Here is a 20,314-nt window from a genome sequence, read left to right on the forward strand (position 1 = left end):
TTAAACATTATAAAATAATATATTTTTTAATTCTGTAAATAAATGGACTAAAAAAAATTAACAACTCTATATAGATTAATTAAAACAATGATGCATGTAGAAGGGTGTATATAAATTTTACGGTCAAAATATAATAAAAGAAAAAGAATAAAAAAACAATGTTTGTCTACTTATATACTAGAAAAATAAAACTGTACAAGATTGTAATATATTTTTTCATTGTTTTCAGTTACTTGAGCCCTTGGAAATGTGAATTCTCAAGGCGTTATTCAATGTTGAAGTGTCATTCTTATTTCTTCATGCCATAAGATGCTACACATGAACTGTTGTTACATGTAAATATAAAGGATCATTTGAAATGCTAGATTAAGCACAAAAATTTTCAAAATTTATACCAAAACAATTGTTGTTTATTACAAAATTTGAAAATCATTGAAATTCACTTAATCAAAAATCAATTAATTTCATCCACAAAATACACCTCTATTTTATTCTATTCAAAATGACCCAAACAATTGGAAGCTAATCGTTCTATACAAGGGATTAATAATAAAAATAAAGAAAAAAAAAAACAAAAATAGCCTAGCATGTGTATATAATATCGATACTATTTGCTCGCCATAATGTAACTTGACTCTATGTATTTGTTGACTATGAAATTGTAGGATTGACGCATAAAGACCTGGGGAAAATCGAGAAAATCTGACGTTGTCAAATAAATGACAATAGTATAATGGTCAATGATTGAAAGTTATTTATTCATTTGAAATTTCATGATTGACATTAGAAATACTTGTCCGAAAAAAAAAAAATCAGTGGATAAATATAGAGCGTTCTTCAATGTCCAGGATCAAAATATTATCTCTTTTCTTGGTTTATTCAAAAGCTCGTTTTCTCTCTCTCTTTCTCTCTCTCTCTTTCCCTCTCGTTTATTGTATATACAAACATCACTTGTACTGCCAATTCTAAACCAACTGCCATATCTATGTATGGGTGTGTGTAACGATGACCCAGTTTAATGTTAAAGCACGCTAATCATTATTAAGCCCACACAGTTAGAAATGAAAATTAAACATTTTTCAAATGTCTAAATAGTTGTATATTTTTGTTTAACATTTAGCTCAAACACTTGAACGAAATGTAAAATAATGAACATTCAAAAAAAAAATACATCAAATTGAAAATAATATTGACTCAATATTAAACATTTTTTTACACGTTAATTTTCTGATGAAGTTTATCCTTTTTTTTCTGTGTTAATTCCAAATTGAATAAGAAAAAAAATGTTGGATTACCAATTTTTTTTCATTCCGTTTGGACTTTTATTTCAACAAGTATTTTTTGTTGAAATAAATGTAAAAATATCAGTTTAATATTTTAGGCAAATATTAGTTCGACATTTAGTTTTTAATATTTACTTTTTTTTTTTTTTAAACTGTCGAGGCATATAGCTTTTTGATGAAGCTTTTTTTAAGTATTTTATATCAATATTTTATCTCGATTTTTTTTATCATAATTTTGGAATGATTCAGCTTCATTTACTGATTGATTATCTTGTTTGAACACTTTGACAATGCCCTCGTTGTTTTACCATGATTTTTTTTTTTATTCGGTTTATCCATTGTGATAGAATTAGATCGTAATCAGATAGCTTTAAAGTTTTTTATGATAAATTTTAATTGATCAAATGGATTTACTTTTTTTTTAACAACTTGCAATTTATTTTTTCACAAATTATAATTTATTTTTAAACATGGAAATTAAAAATTTTAAGATGTAAAAAATTTCTTACTTTTTCAAAATATTGATATTCATTTTAAGACGGTTGAATGGGTTCAAAGAACTTATAAGAACTAAATTTTTTCCAAATAAATTGATTCTTTATAAAGGATATTACTTTCTTTTTTAACTTTTCAATTTTTTTTTCTTTTCATTTTTTCTAGTTTTTGCTATTTACTAAAGGAAATTGAGTTTACATTTAAAAGAGAATTAAAAAAACTTTTCTTTTTTTTTATTTTTATTTAAAGATCAAATCGATTTTCATATACCTTTTTAAGATAATTTTAAAAGATTGGCTTTAGTGTTAAGAACGACGGAAGCTTTATTTTCCTGAGAAATTTCGAAAAGTATATAAGTAAACGATTTACCAATATATGCTTTATTTCACAATGGTATATTTTTACACCGGAAATCGTTTATACCAACATGAAACTAAATTGCCAATATCTTGATCACAATTTGAACATATTTCCTGAATAATCAATTCATTTATAGAATCATAAAAAGAGCATATTAATTATCCGAAAATATTTAACAACCACTTAATTTTGTTAAAATATACAGAAAGAAAAATATTTCTTATGTTAAAAATTGAATTTTCAAATAAAAATAATTGTTGAAATGAAAATACAAATAACAAATTAAGTTAATTTTGAATTTTTTTATTCAATTTTGTAATCGAAATTGTTATTGGCACTGTTTACGAAAAAATTTACAGAATTTAGGAGAAAATTTACATGATTGTGGCTATATAATCATTGCATGTTTACCGTAAGTTCTCTAGTAACCTGTAGAAATTTTCCCGTAAATTTCGTAAATTTTTTCTATAAACAGTGACAACCATGAAAATAGTTAATATTTGATAATCATATTTATCAAATAGAAACAACAGAACCTTATACATTATACATTATTTATACATTATTTATTTATTTATTTATTTAGATTATGTGTAATAATAATAATAAACAGAAAATTTTAAATTTCATTGGTGTAAAATGTTTCTAGCAAAAAACTTTAGCTATATGTATTTATGATTATATGAAATTAAAAAACAATTAAAATCAAAATTTTATTTTGGTATATGATTAATGAAAAACTTTAAATTGCAATAAGATTAATATATCATTAAAATTATGGCAAGAATAGTAATCGACATCATGTTTCTAAAATAGTTTTAATTATTAATAAACAATTTTTAGAAATAATTATAAATATACGTCCTGGATTGATGAAACGGTATCTCTATATAAACATTCACAGTGTTTATCGGAGAATTTACGGGAAGTACGGAGAAATTTATACTGAAGTTTACGGAAAAACTTACGGTGAATGAGCGGTGGTTAAATAGCCACAATTGTGTGTGTGAAATCCAAAAATGTCCCCGTAAATTTCTCCGTATTGTGCACTTTTAATTGTTCAAAGAACATCTTTATTGAATATTAATTAACTTTTTTTTTTTTTAATAATATTATTTTTTCTGCAGTGTTAAATTTTGGTAATTGACCCAATTTTTCAATTAATATCTACAACAAAAATCAAATGACGCTGAATTATCAAGGACTTAAGGAGGTAGCCGCCGGAGTTAATATTTTCTCGCAAGTGATGTATAAATTTATACCTGAATTCCATTAGGTTTTGGATTTTTGCAAATTTTTTATTTTTCTTGCTGAATGCTGTTCGAAAGAAGGTTATTAGCATTAGGATTAAACATGTAATTAACAATATATTAAAATTTTTCCCATCTAAAATATATATGAATATCGCTCGAATAAATTATTTAAAACAATTTAACAACTAAAATTCTCGGCTTTTTTCTACTGTTTTTTTGTTGTTGATTAATTTAATCAATTTATCCAAGCAATATTTTGGATGTAAAAATTTTTAATATATTGTTAATAACATGTATAATCCAATAGGCATAATGGTTTTTTGTATCTTGGCCAATAAACAATTTTTATTCAAAATATGTATATAACAGAAAAAAAGAAAACAACAAATGTGAGTTCCAACCACATTTCGATAATTAATGAGTGGAAAAATTATAAAAACCATTGGAGCTTTTGTGTATAGCTATTGGAAGAAGGCAAGAAGCTACAGTGAAAATTTCAGACCCGTCCGGGCCTCCGGAACGTATAAGGACCGCCCACCACCCCGTTTCCGCGAGTTTTCATTTCTATCTTAAGATAATGCACGCACGTTAATTATTCTCTTTTTAAAATAAAGTTTCAAAAATTGCATGGCACCAAGTATGCCCCATATAGTTTTCTGACTTGGCTGCCAGCTTAAGCTCAATTCACTGTGTATAAGAAAAAATACGTCAATTAAAATTTACCCCAAATATATAGTTACGTTTGAGTTGTCGTTTTTAACAAGTTTTTTATTTTGTATTAAAAAAAAAAAAACAATTTTAATATACATATGTTACACATTATTTTATTTTATTATTATTTTTTATAAATTTATATATAGCCAATTTTAAAATAATACAAGATTTCAGTACCAAAATGAATTTTCTAGAAAAAACAATAATTTTCAACATTTAATCATTCGAAGGAAAAAAATTTCATAAAATAACAATTTTATTATGATCAAACATTTTTATATGCATTTAAGATTGATTTGTTTTTTTTTTTCTTCTTCAAATAAGTTTTATTAAAATTAATTTCAATCAAAAAAATATCATGACTCTTTTATCTAAATTGAAAATTTTATTTTTTTTTCATTTATATAATTCTGAATTTTTTACTTTTCAAATATCATTCATTAAATCTTGAATAAATATTTTGCAAGACCAGCCTCTTTATTTCTCTTGAATTTATATTTTTAAAACCATTTTTTTCTAGGCATTGTATATTGTTGTTTACGCAAGAAAATTAGCCTATTTTTAATTCTTGAAAAACAAAAATAAAAGGATCCCTGTGACCTTTATTTTTGCTTGGTAAAATAATAGCATTCAAAAACCCTTTTATTTTCAAATTAATATTCAAATGACTTTAAAGTATTTAAATACTTTAAACATTTTATAAATTAATTACTTTTTTTTTTAATATCAGATTTTTAACATTTTTCCAAGTGTTAAATTTTCCCATTTTTAAAAAAGAAACCCTCATTAAATTTCAGCGAAAAAATAAACAAAAAAAATTCACTAATATTAATATTAATTTAAGAAAATTATACACTTCATTTGAAATTTGTTCCTCATTTTATTCTTTTTCATTAAAAATAGCCTTTGCTCCTTTTTTTTTCCCGCTCCACGACATACTTTCAATAAATGAAAAACTAGAAATTTTTTTTTTGCACTCATCACGGATTATTTTTTCACTTTAATTGATGAAAAAAAAAAAAAAAACCTAATACGAACAAAAAAAAAATAAAATTACTTCAACGTCAAAATCTATATAACCCCTGTGAATATAAATATATTCCCAAGATCAGTGGGCGTAAAAAAAGGGAGGTTGATAGAGTCAACCGTCAGTTTAATTACACAACGATAAAAAAATTTAAAAAAAAAAAACAAAATTACACATCAGTTTATTGCTTGACTCTTGTGCGTATGTTTATGTGTTCACTAATTGTCAATTGGTCTATCATCATCATCATCAGTCTGGCACGCCCATTGACTATTTACCTTTTTTTTAAAAAAAAAAAAATAATTTTTAACCCTCTCACTCTATTTAACCAGGCATCACAGTGTCTCTCTATATACCTGTGTAATAATAATACTCATACACACAAAATGTCGAGATAAATCGTATTTTATCATGGCATATAATCACGTTTAAGGTATAGCAACGCCAATTTGCTTTGATAAGGAATTACACACACTATGATTGTAACTGTTGATAGTATAATTTATGACATAAATTAATATACGATTGTCTAGTATTTCTATGTTTACATACAAAGGTGAGGTTTTCGATAACATTATACATGTTTGTCAAGATGGCAAACAATGAAAGACTATAAAAAAATTAATAATCAAATTGAAAAATAAATATACTTTTCATTTTTTTTTTTTTAAAGGATGACATAGATGGTGACAGGTCAATTATTATTTTTATTTTCCTTTTATGATAATATGTTTGTATTAATTTTTTTTTTTTTAAAGCTAATGTACTGTGCTGCTATTATTGCGTGATGACACGTGGCTTTAAACGTCAAAATATTTTGTATTGTGTGTCACACACACGCACATGTATTCATTTTACTTTTTGGCATGTTGAATTTTTTTTTTTTTAATGTTTTTAATGAATTATGTTTGTTTTTATCAATTTTTCTAGAAAAACGTTTCGAGGGATTATTTATGATGTAGATATTAATTTATCATATAAAATTTTCGAAAAAAAACGACATTTAAAAATTAAAAAAGAAAGGTTTAAATAAATTTAGAAATATGAGTTTTTCATTTTGGGAAAATATTGATTCAATACTCGTGAATGTTTAAAAATTTAATATTTATATTTGTTTTTTTTTTTCGCTGTACTTTTATTTAATTTTGGAACTTGTATGTGTTCATTATTGATCAATAAATGTATTGAAAAATTATTATTGAAAAACAATAAATAACGTATAGTTATTATAACTTTGACGTCTGTTTTATTTTTTGTTTTTATGATATCATAAAAAAAGGCGATTTAAAAATAAAAAAAATATGATTTTGTAGTATTTCTTTGTCATTTATTGAAGGTTTTCAGTGGCCTAGAGGATTTTATTAAGAGGCTTCTAAGTATATGCTTGGCAATAACGTGTTTTAATTCATTCATGACAAGAGTCATTAATTCTTATTGAACACCTGGTGCAATAAAGAATTGCATACTAAAGTCAACTAAAAAATGATTGCATTAAAAAATAAAAATTCATGAAAAAAGAAAAAAAAAATTTATAACATTAATAATCATTAAATTTAAAATAAATTTATGAATATATTATTTTTGTATTTTTAAAAATAAATTTATAGTGTTATTAGTTGAAAAAAAAAAAAAAAAAAATTGTTTTCTCCAAGACTTGTGATAAGTGGCTAACGATAAGGTTAGCCAAGGTTTTTATTTTTAAATATATATAAATACAATAATTTTTTTTTATCTAACTGTCTTGATAATATCATGCCAAAAAATTCTTTTTATCAGTTTTTAGTATTATTTTAAATGTATATAATTTGCATAAATATAAACTACTAAAATTTATTTTTAAAGTAATTTTATCACTGTAATTTATTTTGTTTGTTTGTTCATTTATAAATAAGTCATTTAAAGTCAAATAAATTAACAATAACAAAGCAAAATAATAATTATGAGTTTAAAAATAAATATAGATTTTTCTTATATTTATTTCAAGTTACAAAAAAAAAAGGGTAATTTTAAAACAACACGATAAATGATAAGCAATCTCTTGAATGTAAAAAGAATTTTTTTTTAATCAAATATAAACGTGATTCACATATGTTTAATCATATCATTTTAAATAGTTGTTGCTTGACTCAACAGTATCATTAATACACATGCATAAAATATAAACCGAAAAAAAAAAAAAAATATCTTCACACTTGAATCTAAAAATAGTTGCAATATAACCATGAGAAATAATATCCAAATTAAAAAAATTAATTATACAAAAACTAAAAATAAAGCTGCATACTAAATTAAAAATTATCTAAAAATATATTTTATACTTTAATTAATAATTATTTATATTTTTATATTATTCAACAAATTATTTTACGAAAAAATTCAATAATTTTACTCAAAAAAAAAAATAGAACGTCAAAGTTAAAATGAATAATTAATTTAAATAATTAATTATTATTAAACTTACAATTATTATAGCTTGCATGACAGATTGAAAGTAGTAGCCCATATTAATAAATCTCATTTTGACATTAAAAAAAAATATAAAAACTAAAATAAATAAAGAAAAAAAAAAGAATTTTTTTTTTTTTTTTTTTGTAACTCAACAATGTTTAACTCAAATTAATATGACACATTATTCATGACAGTCAATCACAATTTAAAAACACATTTATAATAATATAATTAAATTAAATTAATGTTATTATTAATATTTATTTATTGCACAATATAATCACATTAAAAAAAATAATGAATTTCCGCGTATCTGACCTGGCGCGGATACGATTATTGGAATCCATGACAGATGTCGGAAAATATTATTATAAAATACGCATGCGTCATTATATATTTCGACACAAGTGTATTCTATCGACAATTTATAATACTATATATAAACAATAATAACAACCACTTATAAAAAGAAAAATTTAAAAACAATAAAATATTAAAGATCAATTTTAAAATTAGTAAATACTTTTTGCATTTTTCAAACAAAATTTCAAATGATCATTTCGCATATTTACTCTTTTTAGTATTTGAATTCATACTTTTTTACCGACCGATGGTACAATATGGCTGAAAAAAATATTTAAACCGTTTCAAAATAATAATAATAAACAAGCCATTACACACACACACATTGATGAAAAAAATAAAAAACAAATTTGTTTTATTCATAAAATTATAACACGTCATTCAACATTGATAATTGGGTAATTATTATTAATAACGTTGTGATTGTTGTAATAATTTTTTCTTCAAGTAGTTTGACAATTTATATTCTCACATCAATTAACTGTCTTGTTATTTGTAATTTATTTTGTTATTGTCAATGATATAAAATAGACAGATTGACTATTGACAGTTAATGACATTGTTTTGTTTGTTTTAGATATTATATCAATTATTAATCCGGAATTTGAATAGAGATAATATTCTAAATTCAAAGACATTCTTTGGTGAGTACAAATGTTCATTTTTTAAATTTTTAATATTAATAATTTCTTTGACATATTCTTGTTATTATTCTACATTTTATTATTTTTATCTCAAGCAAAAAATTAATCTATATTTTCATAGGGTTGTAATAAAAACTTTTTAACGATGTTTTTAAAAATGAAAAATAAAATTGACGACATTAGTGCATTTAATGTGTAACTGCTGTTCCGAGAATAATTATATATTTTTTTTTTATTATTATTATTCTGTGAACGTATTTTTTTTTCTATTGAAACATGAACACAAGTACGTAATCCGATACGAGTGTATGATCAGAATATTCATTCATCATGGTTTGTAATTTTGTTTATATATTTAAAAAATTTATTTTATTGAATTAGTAAAAATTATAACATCTAAAATGAATGATTAAATTCAGTAGAAATTAATTTATTATGTACATTTGCCAATTTTTTTCATCGACAATCAGATAAATTTTGATTAAATTTTGCAATTAAATAATAATATTTAATTTAAATAATGCTGTCCAATTTCTATTTATATTTATTGAAAATGTATTAATTGAATTGACATATATGTCAAATGTATCCACGTGACTTGTTGGCAATTTTAACTCCCACTTTAACTTGTAGTGGGGAACAATATATATTTACTTCAATATTTTATATCTATATAGTATGTCATTGCTTAAAAGGAATACATATACAGTTTATTACCCGCCCTAATTGTACATAACCACACCAGTCTAAATTATTTTTTTTGTATATTGTTTAACAAGCAAGTTAGTCATTTATAATTTTATCTCAATCATCATCTAATTTTATTTGATATATATTGTTTGTTGCAGATTATATAAATAACAACAAATAACCAGTTTATTTAAAAAATCATCAACATGAGCTACGGTTATCAGGTAAATAAAAAAAATAATAATAATAAATTAAACTCAATAACATTATTTTTAAAAAATTGCATGAATCAAGTCAAGAGTCTAATTATTAGTTAAAAATTAACAACCAAAAATTTTCATATTTCATTTTCATTAATACTATATAAATAATGGTTCTTTAAAAAAAAACCTGTGAATTTTAAAATACAAAAGGGTCCACCAGTTGAGCCGTTCCCAGGTCAGAGGCCACCAACATCATTTGGGGCACCTCCAGGAGCTCCATCAGCTCCTGGTGGCCCTCCTTATCCACAACCCACAGGTGGATATGGTTATCCACCATCTGGTGCACCACCATCATCATTTGGTTGTATGCCAACACCATTTTCACCTTATCAAAATATTAATCAACAAATGCCCATGCCATCAACAAATTCAACACCTTATCCAATTCACGGTGGTGTACCAATGCCTGGATATCCTCAACAACAAAATACAGGTTATCCACAAGCACATCAACCAAATCCTGGTTATCCACAAGCACAAAATCCAGCTTCTATTTATTCTCAACAACAACCAGCTCATATTTATCCTCAGCAACAACAAAATTTTGCTCATCAACAGTCTGGAAATTATCCAAAAATTCCTCAAACTTATCAAAATTCTCCACAACATCATACATCACCTTATCCAACACAACAAAATCATTCTTATTCATCACAACCACCAGCTGATTTTCAAAACAGTGGTGTGTGTTATCCTGCTGGTGGTGGTGGTGGTACAGGAGGCCAACACAATGTCAATCCAATGATGTCCAATTCGTATAACAATGTCCCATACGGTAGAATGACCCAAAAAATGACTACTCAACAAAAGGTAATATACTTAAAATATTATTATCTAAAATATATATATTTTAAGAATATATTTTGGGCTTTTGTAGATGAATGACTTGATTTTTTATTTTTTTTATTAATTTTATTTTTGTTTATTTATAATTTAAAAAGAAAATATAAATTTATTTATGATTACAGGTGTCACCAACAGTTGTTCCATATCCTGATTTTGATCCTAGAGAAGATGCTGAAGTTTTGCGAAAAGCCATGAAAGGATTTGGAACAGATGAAAAGTCAATAATCAATGTGATTTGTAATCGTACCAATGAGCAACGACAAGAAATTGCAAATCAATTTAAAACACTTTATGGAAAAGTATGTAAATTTTATTTATTTGTTAATAAATAAATAATATTAAATAATAATTCTTTTTCTTTTCAGGATTTAATCAAAGATCTTAAATCTGAATTGTCTGGAAAATTTGAAGATTTGGTTGTTGCAATGATGACACCATTGCCTCAATATTATGCAAAAGAACTTCATGAAGCAATGGCTGGTATTGGAACAGAAGAAGGTGTTTTAACTTCTGTCTTGTGTACCATGTCAAATCATGAAATTCGAGTTATTCGTAATGCTTATGAAGTGATGTATGGCAAAAGTTTGGAAGATGATTTACGTGATGATACATCTGGAAGTTTTAAACGTTTAATGATATCACTTTGTTGTGCAAATCGTGATGAAACATTTAATGTTGATCAAGCTGATGCATTAAATGATGCTAGAAAATTACTTCAAGCTGGTGAATTAGTTTTTGGTACTGAAGAATCTGTTTTTAATTCAATTCTAGTACAACGTAATATACCACAATTGAAACAAATCTTTCAAGAGTATGCTAATATAACTGGGCATGATATACAAACAGCTATTGAAAATGAATTTTCTGGTGATATTAAAAAGGGTCTTCTTGCAATTGGTAATTTATTTTTTATAATAAACACAATATTTTTATTGAATTTTAGTAAATGAAACATAAAGTATTAAAATTTTTTAAGAACACAAGCTTGATTTTGTTGTAAAATAATATAAATTAATATATTTTTCTTTTTTATTTCGATTATAGTTAAGATTGTTAATGATCGTGCTGGATTTTTTGCTGAACAATTATACAAAAGCATGGCTGGAGTCGGAACTAATGACAGAACTCTTATTCGTTTAATTGTCACACGTTCAGAAATTGATATGGGTGAAATAAAACAAGCATTCAGTCTTCAATATGGAAAATCTCTTGAAGATTTTATATCTGTAAATATTCACAAATTTATTTATTTTATTATTATCTAATTAACTTTTATTAATTATTTTTTATTTTACATTTTAGGATGACTGTTCAGGACATTACAAAAAATGTCTTTTGGCATTAATTTCATAAAAAATCATCAACAACATTGGCAGCCTAATAAAAGCATTTAATCAGATACTAAAAAAAAAAAAATACAACTGGATCCTCTCTGAGAAAATTTTAAAAATAAACCCAGTGATATAATTATTATAAAACTTGAAAAATATTTTAAAATTCTTGCCTGGAATAATTAAGTATAAAAAAAAAAAATTTACCAATGAATGTTTTGATAATATTCAACTATATTTTTGCGAAAAGTTTTGTTAAAAAAAACATGCCAATATAAGAAATATTTTATTAAACAATATACATATATTTTTTCATTCATTTTATGTTGGAATGTTCTAATTTTTTATGCCAGTTTTTGAAAAACGAATTATTATATTGATAGTTTTTTCTCAATGCACTCACTGCTTGAACTAAAACATTGTAAAGGGTTTTTTCGGTGTTAAAATAAAACAAAAAAAATTAAATATCAATTGAAAATTAATATTTTTATTTATTTATCATTATAAATTATTCAACTAAATCATTTATATATTTTTTTTTCTAATTAATAAGTGCAAGTAGACACTTTTTATAATGACCCGAGCAATCATCCTGCAATAAACATTAAAAAGAAAAATCATTACTATGAAATATACGTTTTTTTAATGATTAAAAAAATTAAAAATACTGACTATTATAAAATTTTCCAGTGTATCATTATATTGTGTTTGAAAAATTTGTTTAATTTCTCCCATATCAATTTCTGAACGTGTTAAAATCAAACGTTGCAATGAACGATCATCTGTGCCTAATCCTATCATACTTTTATACAATTGTTCAGCAAAAAAAACAGCACGATTATTAACACACTTGACTGTAAAAAATAATGAATATTAATAACTTAATTTAACGTTATAAATTTAAAAACATACCAATACAAATAAGTGCTTTTTTCATATCACCAGAAAATTCTTTTTTAATCGTCGTCTCAATACTGTGTCCACTTATCTTTTCATATTCATGAAAAATTTTTTTCAACTGTAATTCATTACGTCGTACAAAAATATCATTAAATACATTAGCATCATTATTATTTGTATCAAAATTTAAAAGTTTTTTAGCATCATTAATTGCTGATTCAATATTAATTGTCATATTAACATCACGATTTGCACAACACAATGATACCATTAGTCTTTTAAATTTAGTACATGTATCATGTATATCTTCTTCAAGTACTTTATTATACAATTTTTTATATTCATTTTTGACAATATTAATTTCCTTTTTCGATAATGTACATAGAATTTCTATTAAAACAGAATCATTTTTAATAGTTCCATCAATTGATAAATTAAGTTCTTTTGCATAAAAAATTGGTAATGGAGTCATCATTGAAATTATTAAATCTTTTAAATCACCAGATAATATTGATTTTAAATCAACTATCAAATCCTACATAATTTAAATGACATTATTACAATATTTAATTATTTTTTTTGTTTGATTTTTAATTTACCTTGTTATAAATTGATTTGTATTTTTCACAAATTTCAACTCGTTGTAAATTACTTCTGTTAGTGAGCAACATGATCAATGACATTTTGTCAGATTTTTCAATTATATCAAAAATACTTCGGGCATCAATATCAGCCACAAAACCATCATATGGTACAACTGTTGGTGACAACTAGAAAAAAAAATAAATAGTTAAACATTAAGAGAATCATTTACAAATAAACAGATAATATTTTTATATTACCTGATGACTTGTTGGATAGAGTTGTTCATACAAAGGTGGATGAGGTGGTCGTTCTGGTTCCAATTCATTTTCATTATTCACTGTATTATCCATTATCTGTTAAATTAATAAACAATTATTACCAAATAAATTTCAAGTTGGTATTTTACAACAGAAAAATCAAACTCTTACTTTCAAATAAAATAAACTTTTGGTGATAGAAATTTTTCGAAATGACAAAAAGGATTTTAAAAAATAGACAATATAAAGTTGACAAAATGATAATATTGATAATAAATAACAATAAAATATTTAAAGAAAATAGATAAATTTAAATGATTATTATTTTTTATACCTGTGTGTGTGTGTGTATTCCTTTGATAACTTGTTGCTTTACTCTTTAGACAACCAAGACAAGGTGTTGACTGTTTCGAATGTCCTATGCTTCTGCTTGAAAATTACTAAAAACCATGTGGGACAACTGATAAACCTTACAACGTGCGTCAAGCTTAAAACATTCTTGGTATTTGAAAAAAAGATTTAAGAAAGAGAGGGATTGTCTACGCATAAAAGAGCGTTTCTAATTGTCTAATGACGTATCAAGGTAAATTCAACGTATACACAAAACACACAAAAATAATAAGAATATATATATATAATAATAAATATTTATATTATGCTACTGCTCAGGTGATTAAATCGATTGGTCTAGCTATTTATGTGTCTTTTATCACGGTACAACAGACAAACAATATAGATGTTTTAAAATCAGGAAATATTTTATTTTTATTTTTTAAAATAAAAAATATATACTGATCGTAAATTTTGTAAATAAATATTTAATTTGTTTATACAATGTTTAACTATTTTTTAAAAAATAATTTTTATAAATAAATGTTGATTTAAATAATATTTACATTTTTTTAAAAATAATTTATCAAATGGTTATTTTTTTTTATTTTAAATTTGTAGATAAGAAATAATAATAGTTATAATAATAATAATAAACAGAGGATAAAGTTTATTTTTTTAGTCGTAAAAAAAATAGTTGGACAAAAATAGAAAATGACTTGAAACAAAAAAACCCCGGAGGTATTGATAAATGTTATCGGAATGTTATCAAAAAGTTGTGTTTTAGTCATACGAAGCTTTTTTTTTTTTATTGTTAATTTCAAAAAAAAAATATATTTATCCTCGAAATGATTATCATAGTAAAACATTATAGCAAGATTATTTATTTTTTTTAACGTCAATTATTTGGTTAAACGTATTTTGATGAATTTGCCTGTTGCAAAAAAGGTAAATTGAAAAAATCTACGTATCTGTAAACGTTAGAGAAAAAAAACGGAGTAATCTAAAAAAAAAAACATTTTTCACTCGGGGAAAATAAAGTGAGTCACAGCAAGTCGTGAGAAAAACAAGATAAAATATATTATTGAATATAGATGATTGAGTAGAAGTTTGTTCGTATTTAAAATAATTAGAAATTTAATTATTTAAAATAAAATCTCAGAAAAATAAATAGTACCTACGTGGTATAGATAAATTATTTTACAAAAAAAATATTAAAGAAGAAAAAAACATGTGGCAGTTATAGATAACGCTTTTTATCAAATATTTTTATTTTTAATTTTATTAATATATATAAAATTTTTTAGTCTCTTATAACGATTATTTTAAAACAATAGCATAATTTTTTATTCTGAATTCAACAATAATAATTTCATTGAAGATACTTGTATTTATTAAATTAAAATTAGAACTTGATTATTTTTATTTAATTTACAAAAAAAAAAAACAAAAACTAAATGTATTTACATGGTACTTTTTATAAACAAATTCAATAATATTTTAAATTAATATTTTAATTGTTTAAGTGATAAATTCAATGAGACACTTTATGTAATCATCCTGTAAACAAACAAGGAATAAAAAAATTAATAGATGTTTCTATTGGTATGGTAAATCTATAATTTTTTTCTAATTTTAAATTTCAGAAAAACAACCAAGTGGAAGACACAATAGTGAGGAACAAAAGCCTCGGTGCAGTTTATTTTTTTTTCTTGAGATAAACCTGCCGATGTATTATGAAACAACTTATATTGATAATTGATATCATTACTACTATTAAAAAATAAAAATTTTTAATACGGATTTTATTTTTTTTTTCAAATAATTTAAACTACACTGGACTGACAGTGTTTTAATTCACGTGTACTTTAAGAAAATAACTTTTAATTAAATATAAAATCAATTCTAATATAATGACAATAGACATTTTTTTTTTTCGACAAATTAAATAATAAACATGAGATAAAAAAAGTCATATTACTTCTCAATACTATACTCAGTAATTTATAATTAAAAATATATTTCTTCAACAATAATATTAAAATAAATAAATTTTTAATCACAAATAAACAAACAGCTGTATAAATGTTAATAATTGAATGAAGAGATTTGAAAAAATATGAGAAAAGACGATAACACAGACACGATTTTATGAAACTGTAGAATATTTCCGTAATCACGTGATATTATTTCAACATCATTGGGTTTTTTTCCGACATAAGCCCAGCCAGCACTTCAGTACCAACACCAGCACCAGCAGTAGCCACTATCAGCCAGTAGGTTTCTTCGCCTCAAATAAACTTGACGATATATATTTATAATAAAAATTACAATATTTTTTGATTATATTTATTATATGTAAACTTAATTAAACAGCATAGAAATAGTCGTATCAGTTATCATGAAGAAAACCTTAGAAATCTTAGAAGTACTCTTAGTTATAACTATTTTTGCATTTTTTTTTTTGGCAGTAATTAATTGTATACAATGTTTAAATTATTTACTGACACCGAGAAAAAAGAAAAGAAGGAGAAGAAATAATGGAACAAGTATGTTTTTTTAATTATTTACAAATATTAAGTATAACATAGACAATAGTTGACTGATCAACATATAAGTTTTATCAATATTTCGTTTATTTTATTTTTTTAAATTTATTTAGTTTTTTATATATACTTTTTCATCATTGTATATGTTATTAATTATTATCTATGCTATATGGTGTTTCTAGGCCTAAAACTGTGTCATTTAATTAGAGATGTTTTTTTAAAAACACTCTTTACACAAATAGTATTATTTTAGATTGATTTCATATATCAATAGAATATATCAATTGAATAAAAAAAAAAAAAAACCTAATCTAAACTTTTTAATAAAGTTTATTATTAATAATTATTATATAAAACGAAACTTGTATAATGGAATTTTATATTTTTTGTTTCATTTATTTTTCAGTTTTTGGATGTTATGAAGGTGATATAGAAGTTGGTGAATTGGAATTGAGTGGTCATAGTGGAGGATATGACTCCGGTGGTGATTGCGGAGGAGATGGTGGTGGTGGTGATGATTAATCATTAATCAATAATCTGCACATACTTTCCAATAAAAAATATAGACTACTCAATAGACAAAAATACTTAAATGAATTTAATACTTGGATAAAACTTTTCATAATAATTAATAATATTTTATAAATTTTTTTATAATTTAAATTTTTTAAAAAACGATTAAAAACAAACAAAAAAAAACATCAAGCAGCCGTTGATAATAAAATTATGTATGAGTAATATATAGACAAATTTTTTTTCATTTTGTAATCGCATTAATATATATATATATATTTCAATGAAAATTGAAAAAATATATCTGTAAACGTTAGAAAAAAAACGGAGTAATCTAAAAAAAAAACATTTTTCACTCGGGGAAAAATAAAGTGAGTCACAGTAAATTGTGAGAAAAACGGGGTAAATTATTGAATATAGACGATTGAGCAAAAATTTTTTCGTATTTAAAATAATTAGCCATTTTATTATATAAAATAAAAACTCAGGAAAATTAATAGTACGTAGTAGATAAATTATTTTACAAAAAAAATTAAAGAGAAAAAAAAATGTGACAGTATTATTGATAACGCTTTTTATCAAATCTTTTTATTTTGTAATTTTAATAATATAAAAATAAAATTTTTTAACAACACACAATAGCAAAATTTTTCATTCAATAATAATAATTTTATTGAACATGTATTTACCTATTAAATTAAAATTAAAACTTGATTATTTTCATTTATAATTTACAAAAAAAAAAAAAAAACTAAAACTAAATGTATTTACATGGTACTTTTTATAAACAAATTCGATAATATTTTAAATTAATATTTCAATTGTTTAAGTGATAAGTTCAATAGAACTCTTCAATGCAATGAACCTGTAAACAAACAAAGAAAAAAAAATTATTTATTATTTCTATTGGTATAGTAAATCTATAATTTTTTTTCAATTTTAAATTTCAGAAAAACAACCAAGTGGAAGACACAATAGTGAGAAACAAAAGCCTCGGTACAGTTTAGTTTATTTTCTTGAGATGAACCTCCGATTTATTGTGAAACAACTTGATAATTTTTTAAATTAAATTGATATCATTAATACTATTAAAAAATGAAAATTTTTAACACGCATTTTATTTATTTTTTCAAATAATTTAAACTGCTGCACTGGACTAACAGTGTTTTAATTCACCTGTACTTTGAGAAAATAACTTTTAATTAAAAATAAAATTAATTCTAATATAATAATAAAAAAAAGTCATATTACTTTTCAATACTACAAAGTAATTTTTATAAATAATATATTGCTTCAACAATAATATTTGAATAAATAAATTTTTAATCACAAATAAACAGACAGTATAAATGTTAATAATTGAAGAGAGATATTCAAAAAGAGATGAGAAAAGACGATAGCACACATGTGTACAAGTTTCTATAGAATATGCTATAGAACTCTATAAAATATTTCCCTACTAGTCACGTGATATTATTTCGACATCATCAATGAGCATTGGGTTTCTTTTTCGACGCCCAGCCAGCTCTTCAGTAGCCAGTATGTTTCTTTGCCTCGACATAAATTTGACGTTTTATTTATAATATAAACTACAATATTTTTAATTATATTTATTATGTGTAAGCTCAATTAAACAGCATAGAAATAGTCGTATCAGTTATCATGAACGAGTCCTTTGATATATTTCTTGTAATAACTATTTTTGCTGTGTTTATGCTTATTTTGTGGACAGTAATTACGTATTTAAAACAACAGAGTGAAAAGAAAAGATGGACATCTTCAAGTTCTTCCTATTCAAATTATAGAAGTAATAGAACAAGTATGTTTTTTTTTTTCAGTATTTAAAAAAAATAATTATAATACAATTATTTTTAGTTTTTTAATTATTTATAAAAATATTAAGTAACATAGACAATAGAAGCTTAACCTACTCAATTTTTATCTATATTTTTGTTCTTTTTTTAATTTATTTAATTTTTTATATATACTTTTTCATCATTCTATATGTTATGTATGTTATGGTGTTTCTTTGTCATTCGTGATACTTTGTCATTTAGTAGTAAATGTTTTTTGAAAAACACACTCTACACAAATAGTATTATTTTAAAATGATTTTATTATCAATAAAATAAATATATAATAAATAAAAAAACAAATAAATAATAAACATTGAATAATAAAAAAAAAAAAAAACTTAATCTAAATTTTTTAATAAAATTTATTATTAATAATTATTATATAAAACGAAATTTGTGTAATGAAATTTCATAACTTGTTTAATTGACTTTTTATTTTCAGGATATTATGGAAATTCAGGATCGAATGATATCGAAACGGGACGTTATCCAACGGGATCGAGTGTTTATGACTATGATGGAGGTGATACAGGAGGTGGTGGATATGAATCATATGGTTCAAGTGGAGCTTGTGATTATGGAACTGACTCTGGTGGTGGCAGCGGTGGAGGTGGTGGTTGCGATTCCGGTGGAGGAGGTGGTGGTGGTGGTTGCGATTCAGGTGGAGGTGGTGGTGGTGATAGTGGAGGATGCTGCGATTCTGGTGGTGGTGGTGGTGGATGTGATTAATCATCAATCAATAACCACATATTTTTCAACTACAAATAAAGGTCTCTTCTCAATAGACAAAAAATACTTACACGGAAAAAAATTTTCACGAAATTTTACTACGGTCCCACAGTATTCAAGAAACATCGGTCAACTAATACATTTTTTACATTAAATATTACGAAAAAAAACAATGTTGTGATTAAAAAATTGCAATGGACCATAGCAATATTTGAGATTTCGATTTTTTACTTTGTATAAAATAAAAACTGCAACGTAACATGGAATCTTTACAAATTTAAGTTCAAAAAATTATTATGCTTCTTTTCTAATACTACAATGTACCATAGTAATTTTTATAGGTTTTTATTTTTGCTTGAGCACAGCGTCGAACTTGCTGTGCATATTGTAGATTTTACAATAGTTATGTTGAAAAAATTGGAATGTCTTCATCTAAAAATTACAATGCACCATAGCAATTCTTTATCTACTACTTGCCGCGATGCTCGTTGTTACCGACTGCAGTATTCAAAAGCCTATGTTGATATGGGCTCAGCGAAAATTCTAATGGGCCATAGTAAAAAAAATTAAATTACTGCGCGGCCGTTATTCTGCGCATTGGATCTATAGATAAATTTAATACTTGGATAAAAGTTTTCATTAATTAATAATATTTTATAAATTTTTTATAATTTACATTTTTTTATGAAACGATTAAAAAACAAAAAAACATGAAGCAGTTATTGATACTAAAATTATCAATTAGTCATACGAACAAATTTTTTTTAATTTTATAATCATTAAAAAATATACAGATATAGATTTAGAACATGACAATAGCAGAATTATTTGGTTTTTTAATATTTTTTTATATTTCTTTTATATTTAATGACATACTT

The 20,314-nt window shown here is 23.8% G+C and overlaps 4 protein-coding genes across 10 annotated transcripts in view; 2 read left to right on the forward strand and 2 right to left on the reverse strand.

Moving 5' to 3' along the window:
• The window catches only part of LOC122859392 (calmodulin-binding transcription activator 2-like), a 47,515-nt gene extending 39,614 nt beyond the window's left edge, over window positions 1–7,901 (reverse strand). For both annotated transcript variants that reach the window (XM_044162954.1, XM_044162955.1), the window contains exon 1: window positions 7,594–7,901. The gene's annotated coding sequence lies outside the window, so the exon portion shown is untranslated. The remainder of the gene's footprint in view (window positions 1–7,593) is intronic.
• A 351-nt stretch (window positions 7,902–8,252) lies between these two features.
• On the forward strand, window positions 8,253–12,188 carry LOC122859393 (annexin B9-like). 5 transcript variants are annotated; one of them, XM_044162956.1, is made up of 8 exons: window positions 8,253–8,341; window positions 8,521–8,587; window positions 9,436–9,501; window positions 9,691–10,350; window positions 10,509–10,685; window positions 10,752–11,283; window positions 11,431–11,612; window positions 11,689–12,188. In XM_044162956.1, exons 3-8 carry the CDS (start codon window positions 9,484–9,486, stop codon window positions 11,737–11,739), a joined length of 1,620 nt encoding a protein of 539 aa, XP_044018891.1. In that variant the 5' UTR covers window positions 8,253–8,341; window positions 8,521–8,587; window positions 9,436–9,483; the 3' UTR covers window positions 11,740–12,188. The 5 variants fall into 5 exon arrangements, with proteins under 5 accessions (XP_044018891.1, XP_044018894.1, XP_044018893.1 ...); XM_044162958.1 differs by having other exon boundaries at window positions 8,315–8,438; XM_044162959.1 differs by lacking the exon at window positions 9,691–10,350.
• LOC122859792 (annexin B11-like) lies at window positions 12,183–13,552 on the reverse strand. Its single transcript, XM_044163477.1, has 5 exons — window positions 13,460–13,552; window positions 13,217–13,387; window positions 12,630–13,152; window positions 12,390–12,571; window positions 12,183–12,309 (listed from the first exon to the last, which is right to left on the reverse strand). Exons 1-5 carry the CDS (start codon window positions 13,550–13,552, stop codon window positions 12,259–12,261), a joined length of 1,020 nt encoding a protein of 339 aa, XP_044019412.1. The 3' UTR covers window positions 12,183–12,258.
• A 4,826-nt stretch (window positions 13,553–18,378) lies between these two features.
• On the forward strand, window positions 18,379–20,048 carry LOC122859395 (serine, glycine and glutamine-rich protein-like). 2 transcript variants are annotated; one of them, XM_044162961.1, is made up of 2 exons: window positions 18,379–18,670; window positions 19,150–20,048. In XM_044162961.1, exons 1-2 carry the CDS (start codon window positions 18,514–18,516, stop codon window positions 19,434–19,436), a joined length of 444 nt encoding a protein of 147 aa, XP_044018896.1. In that variant the 5' UTR covers window positions 18,379–18,513; the 3' UTR covers window positions 19,437–20,048. The 2 variants fall into 2 exon arrangements, with proteins under 2 accessions (XP_044018896.1, XP_044018897.1); XM_044162962.1 differs by having other exon boundaries at window positions 18,379–18,658.
• The last annotated feature ends 266 nt before the right edge of the window (window positions 20,049–20,314 follow it).

This window comes from Aphidius gifuensis, linkage group LG6, assembly GCF_014905175.1.
Source record: "Aphidius gifuensis isolate YNYX2018 linkage group LG6, ASM1490517v1, whole genome shotgun sequence".
In the NCBI taxonomy this organism is placed as follows: Eukaryota; Metazoa; Arthropoda; class Insecta; order Hymenoptera; family Braconidae; genus Aphidius; species Aphidius gifuensis.

Coding starts and splice junctions, on each gene's coding strand:
- LOC122859395 (XM_044162961.1), top strand. CDS start 18,514: ATGAACGAGTCCTTTGATATATTTCTTGTAATAACTATTTTTGCTGTG. Junction 18,671..19,149: donor TTATAGAAGTAATAGAACAA/GTATGTTTTTTT, acceptor TTTTATTTTCAG/GATATTATGGAAATTCAGGA.
- LOC122859393 (XM_044162956.1), top strand. Junction 11,284..11,430: donor AAAGGGTCTTCTTGCAATTG/GTAATTTATTTT, acceptor TTTCGATTATAG/TTAAGATTGTTAATGATCGT. Junction 11,613..11,688: donor CTCTTGAAGATTTTATATCT/GTAAATATTCAC, acceptor TTTACATTTTAG/GATGACTGTTCAGGACATTA.
- LOC122859792 (XM_044163477.1), bottom strand. CDS start 13,552: ATGGATAATACAGTGAATAATGAAAATGAATTGGAACCAGAACGACCA. Junction 13,153..13,216: donor ACAAATCAATTTATAACAAG/GTAAATTAAAAA, acceptor TAAATTATGTAG/GATTTGATAGTTGATTTAAA. Junction 12,572..12,629: donor AAAAGCACTTATTTGTATTG/GTATGTTTTTAA, acceptor TATTTTTTACAG/TCAAGTGTGTTAATAATCGT.